The sequence below is a fragment of the Halichoeres trimaculatus genome, unplaced genomic scaffold (assembly GCF_033239565.1).
Source record: "Halichoeres trimaculatus isolate MK-OKI-2021-1 unplaced genomic scaffold, fHalTri1.1 fHalTri1_scaffold_11, whole genome shotgun sequence".
Taxonomy (NCBI): Eukaryota; Metazoa; Chordata; class Actinopteri; order Labriformes; family Labridae; genus Halichoeres; species Halichoeres trimaculatus.
Window position 1 is genome coordinate 7,300,503 of NW_027437189.1, and position 24,263 is coordinate 7,324,765.

A 24,263-nucleotide genomic window follows, 5' to 3' on the forward strand; every position below is an offset into this window, starting at 1 on the left:
TTGCGTCGGCAGCGCCTCACGTGCTACATATGGACCAATGAGAGAGCGCTGTTTATCAACCCGGAAAAGGATTTCCTGACAGGTTGGTTGGGATTTTAGAGTCAGTTATGGAGGGATTTTATTTACAATATCTGCCTCCCAGTTGAGGTAGAGGGGTTTTAGCATGCAAGCCATTTGTTTTACACCTAGTAGGGGTAAGTATTTATCTTTTTCCCTCCCAAACAGCTCCATCCAGTCAGTCCATGGCCGATCTGCATGAATCCATCGATCTCAGGTCTCCACCAGTGGACCCATCAGGAGCTGCAGGTCACAGCTGGTTCCCCAAACCTCCTCCACCCATGTACACCTGCACCTTGACCCCCGAGCTGGTGGCCAAAGCACGGGAGGAGCTCCAGGAGAAACCAGAGTGGCGCCTCCGGGATGTGCAAGCACTGAGAGACATGATACTGAAGGTTTGGATTTGTTGACCTAGCATACCAGCATAAACAATCATGTTCCTGTTCTCACTGCAGTGACGCATCAGGATGTGGTAGTTACTCTTAAAATGTGATCACTTTGGTGCACAACTACAAAGATAAGTCAGGTAATCTTTGTTTATGTTTGAAATTGTTTTTTTTTTTTTTGTCCCAGCCTTTTTGATTTATAGCTAATGAAAGAGTCTGAGGAGTGATTGGATTACATTTTAAACTCATGATTGGTGTCTCAGGTGGATGCTGAGGAGGTGTTGGTAACTGGTGCAGGGCAGCAATGACAGAGTGGAGGAAGACCTGAACTCTCACAGCTTAAATACGATGCCATATTATGTGTTTGACAGGCGATTGTAAGAGCAATGCATGTCAAAAATTGAGTCCTAACAGCTCAAGATGTCTACCTGGATTGTGGCACAAGTGTTGTTCCATTAGTATGAAAATGTAACTGGCCAATGAAGAATACCATTTGCATGCAGAATGCTTAAAATTCAGAGAAGCTACTTCTGCATGGGGACTTAGTTTGGCGAGCTTGACAGTAGATGTAATGCACGGTTTCTCCCAGTGCACAGAGGATTTTGTGCCAGTGGTGACCTGATGAAGTTTGACATCCTTGCATTTTTTTCACTCTGCGTTTGACCTAGTTGAACTCAACCCTTCACTTTCTTTCAGCCCATTTATTTCAACTGAAGATGTTAATATCTAGAACTATTGTAGATCATGAATATAAACACTTGGTTTCCAAAGGGCTAGATATTAAACAGCTGGGTGCTAATGTTGTTGGCAAACATTCATTGAATGTGTAAATAGAGCAGTTTAAATTTTCCTTATCATTTTCATCCACAGTCTTCAGAGAATGTTGTGTTCATGGTTCAGTATGTGAGTGGTAAAATTTATAAGTCTTCATTTTGTCCCATAATATCTCTGAACAGAATCAAGTCATTGCTAATTCATGTCTCTACTTTGGTAATGATGCAAGTTGCAGACCCACCCTGATAGTCATGATCAGTTTTAAGTGCTGCTGACTTTCCCTGTTTGCTATGTTAACAAACCTTCACCTGACAAGCTCCACATTTCTTCACATGACTCTGCAGGAACAGCCAAACCTGAGAACCAGGTTAGATGATGCCTTTCTCCTGCGCTTCCTGCGGGCCAGGAAGTTTGACTATGACCGTGCTCTACAGCTGCTGCTCAATTATCAGGCGGGTCGTAAAGCTTGGCCAGAGGTGTTCCAGGACCTGAAGCCGTCCACCGTGAAACACGTCCTGGACCTAGGCTTTCTCACCGTCCTCCCTCAGCCAGACCCCAACGGGAGATACATCCTGTGTCTGCGCCTAGGTCAGTGTCAGACAATGGTTTTATGGGAACCTGTTTCACCTCTAACACATAAGAGGGTGCACATTACTCTGTCCACTGGCTGCCGGAGCATTTTAGAGTCCATTTTAAGATCCTTTTAATAGTTTTTGAATATTTAAATTGTTTGGTGCAGATGTACCTCTCTGAGCTCCTTCACTCCCACACTGCTGCTCAGTGCCTCAGGTCAGCAGAAGTGCTGCTCCTGGAGGTAACCAAGTCAAAGCTCCAGGTTTTTAGTCACTTTTACAGACTGGCTTTTATGTGATGCCGTCTTGTATCTTTATCTTATTTTGGCTTTACTGTCTTCTTAGTCTTTCTCTTATCTTTGACCTCCCACTCCTTTAAGTCCATCCTCTTTTATTTGATTCCTCTATGCTATGCTATACTTTTATTCAGATTTTGTCTAATTTGTGGCTCACCTTTGTTTCACTTTTAATCCCTTCATTGGTACCATTTGAGCCTTTAAATTATTTCATCCTATTATTATTATTATTATTATTATTATTATTATTATTATTATTATTATTATTATTATTATTATTATTATAATTATTATTATTATTATTATCATTATTATTATTATTATTGTTATTATTATTACTATTTTCATCCTTGCTCATGTGTCTTATTCTATTTTATATATTCTATTTTATATTTGCTTTATTATTATTACTATTTAGTATTTATCATTATTAAAACTTAATCTTTTTTGTTTTCAACTTCCTTTCTTTCTTCCTTCTTTCTTTTCTGTATTGAGTTTATTTTTTTAGCCTTTATTTCAGCCCTCATGGTCTCATTTTATGTTGCATGGTTCTTCTTAAAACCCATTTTCATTCTTTGGCATTCAACCCAGCTTGAGACTTAGCTCCTTTTTTAGCGTTCTATGGCTTGTTTTTGGTTTTAGTAATTGTTTTTATTTTTTTTAAGAACATTGAAACTTTTTTTAGTACCTACACCTTTTTTTTAATTGATTTTTTTGTTTTATTTATTGACTTATTTATGCCTGCACCATTTTTTATGTAAAGCATTTTGTTTCAGCTGTAGTTGTTTTTTAAGTGCTTTATAGATAAAGTTAAGTTGAGTTAAAGGATTCTGTTTAGCATAGCCACCAGCTAACTAAACACTATCCCTCCTATTATCTGGCTAAAAGCTAAAATATAACTCTTCATTCACCCTCTTCTCACAGGGAAATGGAAACCAAATGATTATCCGTTTGTTGACAATGTGAGGGCCATTTATCTGACACTGGAGAAGCTCATTCAACCTGAGGAGACTCAGGTGAATGGTATCGTCATCCTCGCTGACTACACTGGAGTCGGAATGACACAAGCATCCAATCCAGGCCCGTTCCTTGCCAAAAAAGTCGTGAGCATCCTTCAGGTGAGGAGTATATCACCTCTACTGATCCAAGGACTTGACGACTGAACAAACAAAGAATCATTTTGTTTCTCTCTAGAAGCAGTTTCTAATGCAGATTGTTTTATTAGCAGCACAGAATTAAATAAAAGTGTCTTTGTTTGCTCACAAAAGAAAAAACCTTGTTTACTAGATCGGCTCTCATGCACTGCTGCTTCTGTTTCGTCGTGACTGCAGAGTGTTTGATACGCAGTTAGAACACAAAACACTCGAAACATTTTCCAAGGACGAACTGCGACTGTTTTATAATTGCAGACTCTCTTTCTCATTTACAGGATGGGTTTCCAATCAGAATCAAGGCCGTGAACATCATTAATGAGCCGAGGATTTTTAAAGGCATCTTCGCCATCATTAAGCCGTTTCTGAAGGAGAAGATGGCAGAGAGGGTAACTGTTGTCCTTGAATTGTTTCATACTCTTCTGTTTTTAAACAAAGAGATGATTTCACATGCGTGTCTCCCTCTTCATCAGAAAATTAATAAAGAAATTCAATGTAGCAGAGTTCCAACAAAAAGATGCTTTTACTGTTTATTGTTTTTGTTTTTAAATGAGTTCATGTAAATATAACTGACTTTGTTAGTCCTCTATTATTTGGCAATTCGTAACACTATGAACACTAAATTACATCCAATCATAGTCATTTCTTTGAAAACCCTATTATACCAGCAATATCACATTACTGATTCAGTTTAGCCAAGTAAAGATAAATGAAATTATGCATTTTGGGGACTAAAAAATGCTTGTGCTGTTGATTTATTCATGGTTCTGTTGTTCTGAGAGGTTCATTTCATGAGTGACACCTTCCACAGGACATGAAATATTGATCCCTCTAATGAACGAGGCTGTCGGTGACTTAGACAACACGACTTACACGCTGTTTTTTGTATCCTCTTTCAAGTACGTCCTCCACAGTTCAGACCTGCACTCCCTGCACAAAAACATCCCCCGCTCGGTTCTACCGGAGGAGTACGGCGGCACGGCAGGCCAGCTGGACATGCACGCGTGGTCCAGACTGCTCCTGGACTGTGAGGAGGAGTTCATCGTGGAGTTCTGCCAGCCTGATCCACTAGAGGGCGTGCTGCTTCCAGATTCTATGCTGTTTGATGGAGAGCAGGCCAGCGGGCAGGACGATGACACCTTCAGGGGGCTGCGCTCTCAGCTCTACTACTGTTACTGATGCTCGCTAAGGGTGCAGACGCTCTGAGAGGACTCCGTTTCATTTGAAACATATGTGTAGACTTTTACGGGGCAAGTTGCCAATATTAGACATGATTTATTTTAGTATCAAAGCAGCACTTCAAGATGGAGATAGTCTTTTTCTAGTTTACACGTAGCCCAGAGTTTAACCCTGGTTCACTGGCAGCTGCAGGTTTAAGCTTGAGCCAATGCATGATATGATATAGTAAAGATAAGATAAATAAGGATAAAATATACTTTATTCAGCCCGAAGGGAAATTCATGTAGTTTGGGCTCATCTTCCGATTAAAGAATTATGGCTGCAGGGAGGAACGATCTTCTATATCTCTCAGTCCTGCAGCACACAGAGTTGTGTTGAGAGAGTAATGAGAGTACATATTACATATATATACAGTACATATTACAGAGAGTAATGTTGGCTTCTATGGTTTTATATCTGGTGTTTAAAGGTTAGGTCCACTTTCTTTTCTTACAAGCGTTAGGCATCTACATGCAGGTTGAAACAGGCTTTATTTTCCCTGTCACAATTTTGGAATCTACTTCCCATCATGTGAGGATGAATAAGCTTCTTTGACACTAAAATCCAAGGGGATGGAGGTGTAGCCAGTGGTTATGAAAGTAACAGATACATTTGTCCTTATTTTACAGCCTAACTCGCAGCATCAGATGTGAAAAGTGTCTTTTAGAGCCAAGATTGTTATTTACTCTAATTTGGAGATATCTTAGCAGAGATATACAAGAAGTTAGATTGTCATTCAGTTGTTCCCCAAGATTTCATTTGGTTAATTTGATTTCTCAATTTGCTCTGGCCTCAAACCAAAGCTTTCTTAAAGTTGATTGTCTAATACTTCTCAGACTATAAAAACACAACATCGGGCCTGGAAACAGAATATAAACTGTATTACTTGATCGTATGCCAATAGATGCTGCATTCTATTACATATTTGTGTATGTACAGATTACTTATAGTCTTGCGTAGGTGGCTTCCTTATGTGCCTACTGATGTCAGAATTGGAGGACAAAAACCACAGACTTTATTTTTAAAGTCACCCCAAAGACTTAAAGGATCCAAAGCGTTCTCATTAAATTATAATCATGATGGAATCAGAAAGACAAATAGAAAATTACATTATACCATACCATACCATACCATACCAACTTCATTTAAAAAGCACTTTTAAAAACAGCCACAGCTGTAAACAAAATGCTGTACAGGTAGACACAAATAAAAAGATAAAAACGGATACATAAAAGAAAACATACTAAAAACAACTAAAAGTAAATAAAAGAAAAAAAGGGAATAAGATTGGGATAGAAACTGTATTTTTTTAACCTGTAAACACAGTTTGGCTTGCATAACTTCAGTTGAACCAACTTTAGCTTTAGCTGAACACTTTTATCTTAAACCAGAAATCTAAATTCAGATTTAGAAAACTTTAGTAATCCCGCATGGGGAATCTGTGTGGAGCAGCTTGTACAAAGCAGACACACAAACAGAAACAAAGATGAGTTGACATAAAAGCAACAGTAAGAAAAATACGCAAGGAGTTAAAAGTTAAGAACATAACACTAAATAGTACAAACTTTCAATAAATAATGTAAAAAGACAGATAAAAGATTGTTGAGAAGCACTAACTAATCTGATTGCAGAGGGGATGAATGACTTAGAAAAATGGTTTGTTTTACAAGCAGGTAAATCATAGCGGCGCTGTGAAGGCAATAAGCAGAATTAATTTAAAAGGACATGAGTTGAAGAGGCTAAAATATTCTTAGCTATTCTGAGTGTCTGCTGGTTGCAAAGTCTAAGTCTCTCTGTTTTACACCGGTTATTTTGGTTAAATGCAACCAAAACGTTCCACTTCCAGCTCTGTTACAATGCAGGACTCAGACCCACCTAGATCTAAACCCACTGAATCCACTTTAAGATCCTCCTCATCCCCTAAAAAGTCCTCAATAACCTCACCAACCTTCTTAAACACCACTCCCCTTCTTGTTCCCATCACTACCACAAAGCGCCACACCTTGGGGGACAGAGCTTTTCCATTTCTCCTTCCAAACATCTGCAGCTATACTAAAGTCTGGTATCATGAGGCGACTCCTCTATTAGAGGAATATTAGGACAGCTTCTTCTAATTGCAACAATGATTCAGAGAAAAGCAAAGACTGTTTCAGCCTGCATGTAGTTTTAAGATTTGAAAACTGTATTCTAAAAACAGCCTCTCAAACTCACATTTATTCAGTTTGTTTAGCGTCTGCATACCAGCACTCCATCATCCATCAGAGCTGTGTCTGCATGGTTACATCCTCACAATCCATCCAGAAAAACACACAGACACTGAGTCTTTCCAGCTTCTGTTACAACGCCTTAAACTGTTTTTGGTGGATTTTATTATATGTGTCATGAATCATGGTGGATTTGTGTACCAAAGCTACATTCAACATGTAATCTCGTCAAAGAAGGAATATAAAAGAAAAGTCTTATAGATTTAATGTTAGAGTATTTTAAGGCCTTTGTGTAGCTGATGCTCTAGTTTTTGTTTCTTTAATCTGAGAGGATTATTTTTCTACGTTAGGTTAAAAATAATCTGCCTTATGTGTTATTTTGTGAGCTTCTTTGACCTGTTTGCCATCACTCAGTGTTCACACGGGGCCATTTCTGAACACACAAGGAAGAAACCACTTGACTTTTAAAGATGTCCGCTTTGCCAAACTTCACACCGGGCCATCCTGTACAGAAATGTGCAATAATGTTGGGTCTGTTGTGGTAGCCTGAAGCTAACTTGAATATCCTCCTTATTTTTATACTTTTACTTTAAGCATGTCTGTGACTATGAGCTGTATCGTGTTGCAGGATATTTATCATCAGTAGTGAAGACAGTAAAGTACGTCTCATATTGAGAGAGTGCTATTTGTGTCTTGTTTGTTTTGTGGATGCTGTTGTTGGCACAGGGTGGTGGTATGCTGCAGGCTCTGGGGAACTTCAGGGTATTTTCACAACATAATTGTAGCTTGAGTAACGTTTCCAAAACCGGGCTCATGGGTCTCTGGAGACCTCAGAAATACAGGGAAGAAAGCAGCAGTCAGATTTTAGTGGAAGTGGAAAAAAATCTTCTTTTGAAGATCATTCAGTGAAAGTGTTGATGTTCTAAAAGGAAGAATACACTCTAAGCATCACAGGGTACAGAAATATAATATTCAGAGCTTTGTAAGGGCAGGATTTTCTGAAGATTTCTCTCTTATTACAGGTGCATCAGCATGCAGGCAGCACCCTGAGCAAAGCATGCAAAGTCAAATATTTGTTTCTTTGCAGGTTGGGTGGTTTAATCTGTAAGAAGGTATTACGAGCATAACAGTTTTGCATGTTTGTTGGACCAAATATGTAACTTCATGTAAACTTTGCCTTGACAAAACCAAACAAAACTCAACAACAAAGAAATTATGTAGAGGAGTAAAGATTGTAATTAATGGATGAAGGAGAATATTGTACGTCAAGAATATTTTAGTAAAGTCTCAGTATCTCCTCAACACTAAAGATAATTTTACCTCTAAATTTGCACAAAATGAATGTGTTTTATATTAAGAAAATATGGGGATAACCTTGTACGAAATGCATTTTCAACATGAGGATCTGTATTCAAGTCAGAAAATGGTTCAACTTGAAAGTCTGGTGGTTCGAGTTTGGATCATTTCCACTTGGAGCGTTTGCACACAGCTCATTGATTCGTGCCACTTTCTTTCTTTAGATTCTGTGTCTATTTAAACTCCCCAAAGCCTGCACTGCTGGATGTTGTCAGGCCACTGTTTCCATCGCGTTAAGCCAGAGCTAGGAATCGGCGCTACTTGTTTCAAAAGATTAGAACAAAAATATTCAGCTCATACTGTATAGGTAGCATTTTCACCATCAGATTTATACTAGTTTGGATTCTAGTTTTGATTTTGATGTGTTTTATGCTGCCTATTTCAGAGGCACAATTTGGGACCTTGGAGAAATTTGCATCATGGGAAATGTAGGATCAAGCATTTTTTGTGCTTGAATTGCAGAAACTGACCAAATAAACATGTTTTACAGCAATGACATAACATTACTTATACATTGTATGAGATGAGTCTCCAATACAGGATGCACATTCTTTGAGTGCCCCTTAAATACTGTCCAAATGGCAGTATGCTAATGTAAATCCCTTACATACAAAACACCTTAGGGTTTCCTGTAAGGAAATCTCACCAGGTTGGGATGCCTAGTGGCTTTATCTAAGTCTAAATAAAGCTTCCTTGACAATGATTCATCCTTAAAAAAAGATGTATAATGTGTGAGTGTTTGATCTCCAGAGTGCAGTGTGGTGTTCAGCCCACAGAGGAGGAGTGGGAGCCTCCACAGACAGCCTGTGATTGGCTCAGACACAGCTAACTCCATTTTGGAAAACAGCTGTTTGAAGACACAACCTCTTTTTTCTCCCTCTCTCTCGTTGTTTCCGACGGGTATCCTGAGAAAAACACCCAGGCTTCAAACGCTTTCTTCTTCCTCCTTTTCATCCACAGCAGCCTGCGTGCTTCAGTGCTGCGTTCAGTGCTGCGTTATTTGTCCGCCTGCCAGGAAACTTAACTGGAGGATCCATGGTGTTAAATTTCCATTGTAACAAGTGGATAGCAGGAGGCGACCCTACCAAGGTTAGTGGCTTTCTTTTTGCTAAATGTGTGGCTTTTAACTGAGAGTCTACGTGGTATTGGAATAGCGTGTGGTTGTTAAATTTTGAAGTCACGAAGCAAACGGTTAGTACGTGATTTCAATGAGGCGTTTTTTCCCGCTTACGTTAGACAATGCATCTCTACGCAGAGCCGTTAGTGTCAACTGTACCACACCAACGGCTGAAAATAGCCTCTCTCCGCCACTCGGTGTCACTTAATTCTGGATAGCACAATGAATGTTAATGATATTCCCATTTTTCCTCGAATGTGTGAGGCGTTCAAGTACGTCCATTATATCATACGCTTCTCTGTATGTGTGTGTTATAGGGTTTGTGTGTATGTGTGTGTACAGTTTAAAGGACTGGCATGCACGTCCTTCCCACACATTAGCTGCTGCATTCAGCACTGGTTAGCTAATGACAGCTTGGATAGCATTCGAAAGCCCTCATCTCCTCCTCTTATCGTCAGTGTGTTTTTTGTTATGCTGTCAAAGCCTCCATCAGCCTCTCCTTATGGACTACTGTTGGGATTCCGGTTCTTTTAAGTTGGTTCAGTCCCGCATTGAGGACCAGCTCTTTTGTACGGTGGCCATAGAGTGCAAACGGTTATAAAAACATTTTTGTATCAACAGTAATTTGCTGAGGAAATGCCATTTGGTGCTTACTTAAAATGACCAAAATAAATGTGCGTACAGCCAGGCACATAAAATGATTAATGTCTCGATAACTAATCTCTATGACATGGCAAGTGCCCTTCTTTAAGAAAACAAAAATAAAAATCAGAGTGCTTAGAGTTTTGCTTCATTTGGAGTATTCTAGCTGATACACAAGCATTACAGCTATTTAGCTCAATGCCAGACTCAACTACACCAACGAGCCTCCTTCCAATTTTGAGTAAAAGTTGGTTTGAGTTGACACATCCAATATGGCAGCTGCCATTGCTGGTCTTCTTAATCTTTCTTCAAAAACCAACAGGGCGCATCAAAGAGACTAAAACTGTTTTGCTCTTTGTTGGCGAGAGCTGCTGTTAAAAAAAAATCACCATGTAGGATCAATAAAGAAAATTATAATCTATTTTATTTTCCAAACCAACAACTATAATGGCAGTACTGTCTAATTTGGTCAAAATTTAGTTAGTAGTATGGGAAAAAGAGCAAAATCTTATGTTTGTCAAATATTCCTGAATGTCCCTCTGAATTGATTTGGGAAAATTTCTCAGTATGTAACAGGTTGGTCTGCCTCCCATACTATTTCCCACAATACATGGCACATTTGTTATTTGCCACCTTTTTTTTCTGTTTATTGTAGGTAGCACTCAGTTTTAGATTCATTATGGCCACTTACCGGAACTATTCAGAAACACTGGCAGATTATGACTATTCTAGTCCCAAAGAGGTTGATAACCATTTCACAGATCACTGTTTACTTATACAAAAATAATTGAAGTCCATATAAACCACTTTTCTTTTTTCAAACCATTCATGGGTTATATGGAAACAGTTTTTCTGACCGCTGTACTTCAGCTTTCTGAAGACTGAAGACCAGCGTGGCATAAAAAACAGAGCTAACAGAATAGTCATACTACATTTAAAATCAGTTGGCCATATGCACTACCTACTACATACTGCATTCATAATTAGTACAGTGTTTCCCACAGGATTTTAGGAGACTGTGGTGGGGGAGTCTCTGACTCTCGGCGGTTTTAATGTGTGTGTAGGTTTTTAAGCGCGATGTATCGCCCTTACAGTAAGTGCAGTTTGGGACCATGGACATGAACATACGCTGATAAATAAGAACTTACAAAGGCATATCAGAAATATCTTAAATTTGATTCAGAAACAAAACCAAAAACTCGCTCACTCACAATAATTTGAACAATTTACTGAACAACATTTCAACAACAGGTTATTTACACTATTTCCCGTGATCTGTGATCCGTTATCAGGCTACTGAGACTGTAGCCTTCCATTATTCTCTCACCTGAGTCAATGAGGTGTGTGTTTGAAGCTGATGAGAGAAAAGAGAGCAGGAGGATGTGAGTAGGTGAAAGGGAAGCAAAGTGGAAACCGTTTATATTGTTTTAACATCTTAAAAAAATATTTTTGGGGGATTAAGGGTCAGATTACGATTCTTCTTTTCTCTGCTCCCTTATTTGGATTTAGGAGTGATGTGTTTTCATTCTGTTTTTTTTCTACAGTGACTGCAGAAAATAGTCAAAATAAATAAAGATTCCTAAATTTGCTGCAGCCCACTTCATCACAAAATGTAGCCTAAATCAATGCAAGATCATTTTCTGAATGATACTTCCTGATATTGCTGTGTATCTGGCTTTGAGAGAAATTCATCTTCTTCCATGCTCTCTCCGTATGTTGTGTTCACCATCTTACGCTGACGTCACTACAAAAATCGTAGAGCGCACATGGCTACTTAATATGCACGTACTGATTTGTATTGACCATATATAGTTATGTTCGGGTGCGCTGAAGGCAGGAAAGGAGGCGTGCTCACCACATTCACGCTTTTCTCAGCGCTGTGTGATTTATCACGGAGAATAGCGTGCAGCCGTGTGTACGCAGAGTTTGATAGATCTGAAAAGAGTGTTGGTCATATCCACGTTTTGCCTTTTCGTCGTAAGTGAAACTTAAGAGGACTTCGCTGTAATAAATGTAGGCCCCAGGAGAGGAGAATATGAAATAATAAGCCGCGTCAGCTCGTTGGTATTGTACAGGTAATAGTACTGTGTGATTGCACTGACTCTGAATGCGCGGTAATAATGAAACTCTGGAACCGAGACGTGCGCGATGCAGCCGTTCCTCTTCCCGAGAGGCGGGCAGACAGCGCAGTGAGAAACTGTGTTCACGGCCGCAGTTAGCATGGGCGCTAATGCCCAAAAAAGAAGTTGCACGTACCTCAGAGTCAGACGCCCCACTCTAACGTCGCTGGAATCTGGTTCGTGCCAAACCTAACAGGCAAAGAGCGACTTCTACGAGAGTGTGACCAGTGCGCGCGCACTCTTGTTCTCGCTTGTTTACGTGCGGTAGGAAAGTACAGCTGTGTAATGGTCTGACAGAGTGACGGATCGTATTTTTTGTCTCCATATGAGACTGTGGCGGAGCCAAATGAGACTGTGGCGGGCCGCCACAGTCTCATTAATTAATGGGAAACACTGTAGTATGCATACTACATCCAAGAAGGATACATGGGGTGCACCCTTTGCAGCCTTTCTTGTGATTAATTTCTTGGTGCTTCAAATAAGATTGGATATTTCCAAGCAATACTCAATACTTAATAGAATAGCAAGCAATACAGATGTTTTAAGATGTTTAACCTTAGTACCTTTTAACTAGATAACATCAGCTATGTTAGCTAATTGGCTAACTGCAGCCTTTGATAGATACTGTTGTCCCTTGAAGGATCTTTTTTCTGACTCGAAACAGAACTACTGTCAATTCGTTAACCATTGCCTAATTGAGATAAAATTTTCTCTTTTTTTTTTTTTTAAGAAGATGTATAGATTTGATTTTGTGAAGGAGCCATTAAGTCTGGGCCTTTAGAGACAGCCAACAACAAGATGTATTTGTTTGTTTTTGATTGCCTTTGAATTATGTGCTCCAGCAGCATACCATTGTCTAATCATTTTTGCCTCTAAAGTAATTTCCAAAGAAGAAACCTCATCTAATTAAAATGTGTTTTAATTTACTAAGACTAAAGTCAGAAATTGTTTATTCACTCAGAGGACTCTGCTTTTTAAGGAAACTTGTTTTCAACGAGCACATCTCGGCTGGAGACACAAACCAAGTCCATCCTCTGCTTCCTAACTCGATAAGATAACAATGCAGTGATGACAGCAGGGATTTTCATTAAATAAACTGCTGCTCGGGGAAGAAAGGACACGTCAGTCCTGCTTTTTGAAGAGGGGTGATTCTGCTAGTTGAAATGACAGGGCTGGAAGTTAATGACGGTGCTCAGAGGCAGACTCAGCAGCTGGTAGGGGGCAGCCTGGACCCCCTACCATGTGTGAGTGTTGCTGGGCAGGGGCCAGCGTTACTGGGCATGAGTACTGGTGAAGATAAATACTGGCTTCATGCCTGTCTGTGGTGCTTTGCCTCACTGCTGACTGGCTGGCTCGACTGTTAACCAAAACAGTGTTATTGTTGAGCTTAGTCAGTGCTTGGTTAACGTGTAACTTAGACCTGGGCCTTATTTTGGAATTATTTGGATTGCGGCATGTTTTGAAAGAGACCAGCTTAAAGGGATTGTTTGCTGATTTTCAACCTTATCTCTTTTTATTCGAGCTAGGTTTATAGCGCCAAATCGGCTTTCAGTGCAGATGTGCTCTGTGTGTCTGGGGCACAGCTGCAAAATCTGTGGTCCCTCCGGTACCAGTGGTGCCATTTGACAGATTTGGTGGCTCAGGAGAACCACGGGACATATTGTGTTGGATTTGTTTTTCACGCATGAAAATGAGCAACAAAGCTATGGTATGGCAAAAAACGTCCCTTAATATGTGTAGATGGGATGGTGTGGGTGATGTAAATAATGATTTTTTCCCCAGCCTCTAGTTGTAATGTGATAAAATCAAACAACTTTGCAAAGTCAGTAAATGGATCTCTATCTCCTTAAAGGGGACATATCATGCTGATCCCTGATTTAATACTTACATATAATATAATACATTTAAAAACAAGACCTTACACCCCCTGAATTTTCAAAAAATGAGATATTGTATTTTTTTCTGATATCCTAGAATGAGATTTGATGCCTCTGGAAATAGGTCATTGTCATTTGGCCGCAAGATTTCGACCTTTGTGACGACACGAGGATCCTTTCTTTTTATTGGAGTAATCTGATAAAGCAGCTCCTCCTCTGTGATGTCAGTTAGTCACACAACCGCCACCGAGGGATACACCCACCAAGAGCCGAGTATAAATGAAGCTCCCTACTAGCTCTGGCTAACTTGACTGAGTGCTGGATGCAGGGACTCTGCTCTGCTGAGCAGCTCGGTTTTACATGGTGAATTAGCAGTTAAAACACTGTAGTTTTAGCAGACGTTGTAATACTTGTGAGACTGTGATATTTGCATGCTTGTTCTGACATGCACTGTGAACCTGGACCACAATAATGCTGTGGTAATAACATAGTGACGAACTGACGGTAGAGGCGATCTTTAGACTACACTTTCAGCATGATGGATAAAACAGACAGAGAAAAGTGAAGGAGCAGGATGGAGCCCTGTTATAGAAATGGTTTATTGGTGAAGTCTGCCTATATTTCCACGTATGAACTATACATGTTACAGTACCGGTTTGACTCGCCACACAGAAGCGTCCTGACATGATCTGTGTCAAGGTGGATTTTCTTCCTCCTGAGCTGCAGAACCGTCCGGGTCTGACTTGAAGTCCAATACAAAAGGACGTATCCTACACTCTGCCGTTTTATTACTGCTATCAATGCCTTACGGTGAAGTTTTGGCAAACAGCAAACTCGCTCGGTCTGCTCCATTCAATGTGGCGATTTTGTAAATACTGCCATGCTGCAAAAATCGCCCCCTGGCTCTACCCCCTCCGCCCCTCTGATAGAACTGACCAATCAGGGCACAAAGGGCTGTGACGTTGCGAGGTTACTGGAGGTCATTCTCGAAACGGAGCGTTTCAACGAGATCTTCAGAATGACGAGATCTAAAATGAGGATATTGAGAATGCTATTGTGGGGCAATGAAGGAACTAAATGACTTGTACTGAGGGCAGAAATGCTTTACAGGCATCCTAGTCTGGCATAGTGAAAAGGAGAAACAAGCATAATATGTCCCCTTTAAGTCTGGAGGGGACAGCTGGGAACTACTCGATTAATGGACAAATCATCAGTGATGATTATGGAATACTGTTTTTGCTTGAAATGCTCATTCCTAATATGTATCATACTACCACATCTTCGTCTGAATTATAAACTACTATTTGTCTAAAGAAGAATTTGCATGCTATTACCCTTTCCCCCTTCAAAAAAAGCACCTGTGAAGTCAGAAAGAGAAAATATTCTCCATAATTTACTGAAATTAAGTTGAATGAATTCTAAAATAGCTGCTAGTTTATTTTGCTATTGTTCGCTGGCTGAAGCAATTCTGATTTCTGATTCAGATGCCTGTCCCCGGCATTATGAGGGTTTTATCTGATGGAAGAATCGCAGAGAATAGAAGATGAGGCAATGTATACTGTCTTATGTACACATATGGCCATCTATGGAATCGCTCTCAGCTGTCTCGTCTCTTTTCTTTGTACCAGCTAACCAAACATGGCCTGATATCCCTCAACATGGCCAGGGGGGTGTGTGTACGTGTGGGATCATAGAGGCAGAGGAGGGTGGGGAGTGATGGAGAGCAGCCAGAACAGAGGGCGCAGTGAGGCAAGAAAAGCCACAGCTACTACCAGACACACATGCCCTGCTGACCTTGAACAGAACCCTCTCTGCTGCGCTTCAATCAGGGATCAAATCAAACCTGGGGGGGGAGGGATGAAAGACCTGCATGGGTTTAGGATTCAGCTCCTCACGTCTGGGCTTTAGGTTGTTTTGCTTTGTTCCCTCTTCTAATCTGTGGAACTTAATGTCCAGCTCTTGAGTCATCAGGTCGTGCTCGCTCAGGTCCTGATGAACTGCAGTGCTGCATTAGCACAGCGTCCTCCTCCTGCAACTCCTTCAGTAAATATTAGCCATATCTGCTCCTGCTGAGGTCTGCCAACACTAACATGATTATCCTGAGAACACTCGGACCCCTGTATCCTTGTGCTCAGAGCCTTGAGTACACAGACAGGGGGCTGGGACAGAGACTGTGTGGATGTCACTGTCGCTTGTTTCAGTACGTCTTCATCAGATTTCCCCTCCCTGTCTGGGATGTTTTTCATGTGCTCCCATTGAAGGCTAAGTGTGCGTCCATCAACCATAAATGTCTTCATTCCTGGATCTAAGAAATAATATTTTTAAAGTCTCATTCTGCACGATTTCAAAGCTTTTCTGCCACAAGGACACATCATAACATACTTCAGACTAAAATAGAAATCTATTCCTAGATTTGGTTCAAGTGCCACAATCATCCGCATGCCCTGAGACCTCTCCCATCTTTGAGACTACAGGGACCAGAAAAACAACAACAGCAGTGTTTTGATGCATGTGAACACCATGGCACACAGCTGTATTTTAGTGTAGTTTAATGCGTACGTATTCTGTGGACAGGGATTTATTGGTTCAGCTGCTCTGACCTCTGAGAACATTCTTTATGCGCAGAGGACTTAAGCTCCTCTGTTTTTAGCTCCTCCACTTCCTCATAAGGAGAAAATGAGCACCGTGATTAACCACCCTGGTCTTTATGTGTCTTATAGACAGATAAAGACGTCCCATCTAATGTAAAGTTGATAGATGCAGCAGACCTGAAGCGAGAGCTGACATCTTTTGCTGGTGACATCTGCTGGAGGCAGAGTCTGTGCTGCAGAGATTGGCTCGGTATAAAGACACATTTAACTCACCAATAAAGCAGCAAAGATCCCTCAGGTTTGAACAGTGTTATGGAAAGTTAAACGACTGCAGTGTTGGTGGCTGTTAAATCTCTCCTCGTTGTTCCTCCTCTGAGCTGGGGGGCTGTCTCATTCAGAACACCGCAGGAGCCATGTGTGTTGACGTAACTTTCAGTAACGACATCAAAACCCTTTTTTATAGCATTGAGTTACTTGTTAGAGCCAAACATCTCAAAAAATAAATAATCATGATAAAAACAAATTAAATTGTCAGGAATCATGTCAGAGGAGAATAAAATTCACACACATTTTTGCTCATGTTCCATCTGTTATATAGAGGAGGTTGTCTAATGAGCTATACTTCAGCCAGTCTGAAGGGGGAGCTCCACATGTTTTGGCGCTGCATCTGGGGAGCTGTCATGTTGTCTGTATTAGGTGTGTATGACATTAGTTGTTACGACGTACAACTTGTCAGAGAATTCTCAAGATTTTTACCTAAGTAGGACTGAAATGTTTGGTATGTGTGTTCAAGCCAAAGTTTTAAAACCTGCTCTTATATTCTTGAGCATGTGTAACCACTTGATCAAAGGCAAACACGGACGTAGTCTCACTGACGTCACCCGCCTGTTTCTGAAACAGAAAATGAAGCACATCGGCTATAGCGGCCATATTGGTAGTGGAAGGGGCTTCGCCTACAGCCATAGGGCGCCTGTCTGTCACGTGACCCTGAGCTGTGCCTCTGATTGGGCGAGCTTGGGATCTTAATATCCTCTGAACGGCTGAGTTTGAAAAAAATTCACCCCCTGTACAGTGAGTGCCGTTAGTGAAATTAGTGACTCAGACAGGAGACGATTTTTGAACCAGGCTGTAAATAGATTAATTTCTGCTTTGAAAACGGGTTTTTTTGGCTTGGTGTGTATGTGACTTCCAGTACTTCTGGAACCAGTGTCAAGCAGACACTCGACGAACAGCAGATTTTAGCACTTCAGCATTGTCTCGCATTCTTAGACCAGAGGTTGTTGCTTGAAAGGCACGCAGAATTAACCAACCTCACCAGAAAGGAGTTGGTGCTAACATTATTAGCACAAAATTATTAGAATCATAACATTAATTAGCCACAATTAGCTAGGGATGAGTATTGGCAAGAACCTCACGATACTTGAATCATGATACGATAGTGTCACGATGTATCACTACATCACAATCTGGTGATATATCGTGATATTCTACACAGTTAGCTAAGAAAAAATAGAGGTGACGTTTATGTAAATCACATAATATTACTCAAAATTGAAAGGAAAATTTAAGTCAAAGCTATTTTTTTGAAAACAACTTTTCTCTTTTATTGTTTGTAAAAAGCTGAAAGTGCATCAAGTTTGTCACTGATAAATGTCAATTGATGTAAACAATTGTTACTCATAAAAAAAATAATAATAACAATATTGCATTAAAAAGTCAAGTTGTATTTACTTCCAGCTTGGCTAAAATAACTATTAGTTTTAAAAAATATTGATATTTGGAGTTGAAATATCGATATTGTATCAGAGGTTAAGTATTGTGATATATTGCAGTATCGATATTTTTTCACAGCTAATAAGATGACATAGCTCATTATGGCTACAACTGTGCCATCTTTTATCCGTTTTTAACAAGTTGTGCTCAGTTTTGTCTGTTCTTTGAGTGTTTCTTTATATTTAAGCTATTTCATAAAACTGAACTTTCACTTGTGATTATCTGACTTTGAAACTAGCCACATCTTGTATCCCTTATCTGTCTTTGGCACAGGCCATGGCTTTTATGTATGAACTTTGTATGCACACAAAAAAAATCATCATTTCCTGTTTTGCATTTAAACAAGAAAAGAGCCGGAATTTCTGAATATCTGTACTGTTTATTGACAAAAAAATCAGATAGTTTGAGTAAATAGCTACCAGTGTTTATCAGATAATCTTTTTGAGTGAGATGTCAGTCTCTTGTTTACAAAAATCTAGATTCTGTTACAACAAGGTGGAGATGCAATCCATGGAGAGGCTCATCTGGATGAAAAAAGCAGTTTGTGAAGTTGGTAGCAGGTTCTGTCTGATGTTTTTTAGCACAGGCATTTTATTTCTTCCTTGTTATAAAACATCTTGATACAGACTTTACAAGGAGCAGTTCCTAAAGACAGTGCTGTGACTCAGTGAACTCATTTCAAACAGTAATGATGGTAGAGTTAACACAGTTCATGATACCTCTGGTTGCAGACGCCATAAATAGCTACGGTTATGACTATAATTGTTTCTTAATGATAGCGCTTAAGCGTTGTTGGGATACTTTGTAGATATGGTGCTGTGATAAAGAGGCACGTCTTTTTATCTTTGGTCAAACTGGTCCAACAGAGCATGCTTTAGTGCTGACATAAACACAGGTCAGTGATGACATGCTTACATGCATTTGCATTGTGCTGCTCCATTTAATGTCCTGAGGGTATAGCTGAGGCTCAGTGGGTCGTCTTTAAATTGAAAGGCCGACTTTACGACTCCAGCAGCCTGCATAGCAGAGTGTACTGGTGCAAGACACTGAAATCTAAATTGCTCCAAAAGGCAGAGCTGAGGTGTATGAGTGTGTTTGTGTGTGTATTCCAAATTAGTACTGGTTTGCAGCCCAGTAGTTAAAATAGCAGCTTGTGCTATCTGTGTGTGAATGTGTGTGTGATCAGGTGAATGTGACATGTCATGCAAAAAGCCTCTGAGTGGTTAGAAAGCTAAAATAACCCAATATGAGTGCATCCATTAACTGCTCAGCACCTTACCTTCACACTCACAGTGTGGTTTTAAAACTGTGCTTTTTTACAGCAGGGGGCAGAATTTTCCAAAGAGAAGGTCCTGTTGAACACATTACGAAAGAAGGTTAGGGCCACTTAAAAAATACTGTATAGGTGTGCACTGATCACAATTTTCTGGCTGATCACCTATCTTTAAAAAGCCTGATCTGCTGATACCAATTTGGGCTGATACCGATTTTTATTTCTTATAACTGACAGCATATACCTTCAATGTTCCAATCTTATTTTATTAAAAATCATTGAACAATACCTGTGACACATTAAAATCTTTATGTTTTTACTTAAACAACCAAAAAAGTGTCCTGAGTTTTAGGTCTCAGAGCAAAAAGCAACAAAGGCTGGCTGTCAGACCTTCCTGGAGGTATATGAGATCAATTTCATATGTAAGGATGGGCCAATCACTGATCACTGATCTCTGATCTCTGATCGCCGATCACCCAAAAATAAGGGCATCGGCACCGATCGATCGGTGCATGTCTAATGGACTGTAAGAGTAAACAGACTGGCCTTTATATTTTCTATAATTTTATTCTATATTTTGCATTTTGCTGTGCAAAACAGTGTTGTTTAATAAACTCTGTAATGAGAGAGATCGTTTTGGCATTTATTTGGGATACATTATGGTTTTGAAATAATTGAACAACAGAAAAATAATCGTTAGATTAATCGTCCAATTAATCATTAGATTAGTCGACTAATCGATGAATTAATCACCCAATTAATCGTTTTAAAACTGATCGTTTACCCCAGCCCTACTAATATATATTTTATGTCCAAAAATCTTTCACGATTTTTATTTTACAATTTTCAACCCTCAAAATTCCCTAAAAAAAGTCAAAATTCTGACTCTAATCTCAGATTTATGAGGAAAAAGTCAGGATTTTGAGATTGTGTCAGAATTCTGACTTTTTTCTCATAATTATGAGATTAAGTCAGAATTCTAAAAAAAAAAAAAAAAAAAGTCAGAATCCAGATTTATTTCTTGAAATTCTGAGATTAGAGTCAGAATTTGACTTTTTTTTTTTTTTTTACATAATTATGACTTTAATCTCAGAATATTAAGTTTCAAGTCAGTCTCAAAATTCTGAGAAAAAAGTCAGAATTCTAGCTTTTTTTGTGAAATTCTGACACTAATCTCAGAATTATGACATTAATCTTAGAATTCTGACTTTTTTTCCCAGAAAAAATAGTTGTTTTTTTAAAAAAACCTGTACATATTGGTTCTTTGTTTTTTTTTTGTTTTTTTTCAGTGGCCCTAGTCCCTGTCCGTAACATATAAACATGAGTGGGTGGCAGAATAAGCTGGTTGGCATTGGCAGAGAGGTTTCGGCAAATTTTTCATGGACATAGCTGAAATACTCTGCTCTACTGCTCATGTTCTTTACAAATGTGGAACCTTTTAAGAGGGAATTCAACAGGCTCCCCATTCATATAAAATGATTGCCAGGGAGCATTGTTACAACCAAACATATCTACTTTGTGCCAAAATTGCTGAACTCCTGCAGGGTCAACAGCGCAAGGCATAAATGCTGAAAAGGATGGATTTGTAAATTAAAGGCAGACTGCAGAGATTGCAGCGAGGACAGTTTTTCTCTGGGAAAAGTCGGAGGAGTCTCTCTGAACTTTTTGCACACTTGAATCTGGGTCACTTCTGTAATCCACGGTTAGCTCAGTGAATTAAAACTGACCGCAGAGCCTCCTCAGTACGCCTGCGGGGGATGAATGTGTCATCATCCAAAGACGGATTCTGGGTGGAGTATTTATCAAAAGTCTGGTAGCTATTATTCTAACTGCAACATGACACAGGAAATGGTACACTCTGACCCCGCAGAGTTTGAATGGTTTGATCCAAAGATGTGTCACAGACTGGTGGAAACAAACGTGCTCACACTGGATAAGATGGATGGATATTATATTTCCATTAGCTGATTCCACGTCTTCTAATCTATTTCCTCCTTTTTCTTGATAATTGACATTGATTGTCTGTGCTGCTTTTTAAAGTGGCGGCACATGTTTGTCAGCACTCAGCTGATGAATTTGATGTACAAGCCGAGCGACAGCTTCTTAATGTAACTGCTGAGAGAATCAACCTATATTCTGTGGATGGGAGTGAGGCGTTAGATTAATCCAGTTTAAATCTGTCAGGTAAAGGTTGTTTTAATCAAGCTTTGTGGATTATTCATTAACAGATGCTCATCTATATGAAATGGTTTTTTAAGTTGATGATGGTGATGATTTGATGAATATTTATTATGAACGCTTTGAGTTAAGCTTTTATTGTTTACATGTGGTTCTTTGAATTCATCTTGTTTAATTAGAGTGCTGAAATCTCTGTTATATAAGAGTGTAACAGAAAAATGTTTGACAGTAAAGAGCAAAATATCCTCCTGTGTTTGAATGGGTTTCATTAGCTTGTTTTTTTTTTCATAATTCTTTGATTTGATCCACTCTGGGAAATCTCAGGTTTCTTTGTCGTGTTTATTTATTTATTTATTTATTTTCCTGAAAAGCTTCTTCATCCAGCTCCCCGAGGAGAGTAAACAACGAGCGGTTTATAGGAAACAGCATTAAGGAAGCGGAGATCACATTATTGACTGTCATTAATATTCACTTACACTGATACATTAAAAGTATTTCCCACTCTGTTTTCTACAACTGGAGGAAATCAAAGGTGTTAATTAGTCTGAATTGGACGGATGAATTGTTGTAGTTTAGCAGGCTGTAGGTAAATACTAGCTCCTGGTGTCATTAGGAAGCTTTAATCAGGCTTTAAAAGCAGGAACCTCTCAGTGAAATCAGTGTATTTAATCTCTTTACTGGAGTAATTCATGTCTATTTGTTTGTCTAACTGCTGGGTTTAGGATAACCCTGTTATTTACTACATCCCTATAATTCTCCATAAAGCTAATCACAGACAGGTTTCCAACCCTTCAAGTTTATTTCTTTCATCTCTGCCCCACATCCTGCATGAGTCTGTTGTGTTTTATTTCCACTCTCTTGACCTGCTTCCTGTGCAGTTTAAGCTTTCTAAACAACACGTGGCTGAGTGCATGGTATGATACCTTATCCATGGCAACAATAACATCAGGATACAGCAGTTCTGTGATCAACAATGTAATACAAAATAGGGATGCAAAAAAATTTTTTTTTGGCTGACACTGATATTCGATATTTGTATTGTTGTTATGGCCGATAACTGATATTTACCGATATCCATAAAAAAAGCAATCTGAGATGATGTGTCGAGGTAGTTCAGAGAGAAAGAACGGCAAAATTGTGAGAACAGACGACCATGGAGAGGATCAAAGGATGGAGTGCCTGAGATGAACGTGATCAAAAAAGTTAATTTTGTCTGTTTTTTGGGTCAAAAATAGGAAGAGAGGCAAAAAAGAAGGGAGTCCACTCTTCTTAGGTAGTTTCGGTGTTTACATAGTTATGGGGAACAATATTATTTGGGTCTTGAAAGATCCTTCAAGATGCCCTGAAAATGGCGGCAGCTAATGAGTAAATATCGTCCCATACCGATAACACATCAGCCAATGCCAATACCGATATGTTAAAAAATGACCAACATCAGCCAATACCGATATATCGTGCATCCTTAGTACAGAATAATTATATAAAAGAAACATTACACCATCTTACCAACCCAAACAGCTGCAGTACCTTGAGCATCCACTTGAGGCTGGCCACAGAAGCCTCTGAAACCACATACACACCTATTTTAAAAAGCAAATCTTTACCGAAAGACTCAAGAAGTTTACTTTGGTTTGAAAATTTCATGTCTCAGACTGGATCTTTTTTAAAAAATGCTTATTTCTGAAGACATTAAACTTACGAGTTTTGCATAATTATGTGCGCAGTAGATTTGCCTCACAGGCGGCATATTCAAGGATCCTTATAAAGTTTAAGTGGATATCTAATTAAGTTATTTTTTAACAGAATAAATTAGAGATGTATCTTTTCGATCAAAATGTTAGTTTTTTAATGTGACACCCATTGGTGCAAAGGCAAAAAGACCTGCTTTATCAAAGCTTTTGGCATTTACCAGTGAACAGACATCAGGACTTTTAGTTTTTTTTCTTTTCCTGTACATTTTGGGTATTTTTTTTCTTTCCACTTCCATTAATTTTCACACAACCCCCAAAGGATTTATCTTTTTAATCCTTGTAGCAGGGTCTAACATCAGTTTGGAAACAAGAAGATCAATGTATCAGGTATTTAACGTGTAGAGCTGCAACATTTACGGCATTTATCAATAGCATGACCCACTGGAATTTCTTTTTACAGTTTTTCATCTAGAGCCTCACAGGTTCCAATTTCCCAAACGTAAGACTTTGGAAATTTTTTAAAACAATTATAATGAGATAAATATCTTTGGGTTTTGTACTGAGCTGAATGATAACATATGTTTTTAATCCGAGGTGTTCTGTCTGCAAAGAGATTACATGATTAGTGGCAAAGGAAGAAGCAACTAAATGGTAAAAGTTCTAAGTTACAGCCCAAAATCTCAAACAATGAACTCCAACAGAGCACACATGTTGTGGGTCAGTGCATCAGTACAATTATGGAACAGTATTTTAACAAGATTAAGGTGCTCATTTACTTTAAGAAAAATTTGAAATTAAGAAGAACAGTTTGATGCAAAAAAAAAAAATCTCTTTTTTTAAACTTTTATTTTAATAAAGGATCTGTTGACTCCTTCTAAGACTGCTGCCCGCATCACAGTATTTATAAGACCTTCTACATCATAGAAACCTAAAGCCGTTTGTCTCTTTGACCAGCACAAACATCAGCTCTGCTATCTGGAGAGAAAA

At 39.2% G+C, this 24,263-nt stretch overlaps 2 protein-coding genes across 2 annotated transcripts in view; both read left to right on the top strand.

The window, feature by feature from the left end:
- The first annotated feature begins 9 nt into the window (after positions 1 to 9).
- Positions 10 to 7,861, top strand: ttpal (tocopherol (alpha) transfer protein-like). The gene is made up of 6 exons (XM_074682388.1): positions 10 to 82; positions 226 to 452; positions 1,562 to 1,805; positions 3,010 to 3,203; positions 3,515 to 3,625; positions 4,137 to 7,861. The coding sequence occupies exons 2-6, from the start codon at positions 243 to 245 to the stop codon at positions 4,413 to 4,415; spliced, it is 1,038 nt and encodes a 345-aa protein (XP_074538489.1). The 5' UTR covers positions 10 to 82; positions 226 to 242; the 3' UTR covers positions 4,416 to 7,861.
- A 936-nt stretch (positions 7,862 to 8,797) lies between these two features.
- pkig (protein kinase (cAMP-dependent, catalytic) inhibitor gamma) overlaps positions 8,798 to 24,263 on the top strand; it is a 41,689-nt gene continuing 26,223 nt past the window's right edge. Inside the window, exon 1 of the mRNA XM_074680721.1 lies at positions 8,798 to 9,103. The gene's annotated coding sequence lies outside the window, so the exon portion shown is untranslated. The remainder of the gene's footprint in view (positions 9,104 to 24,263) is intronic.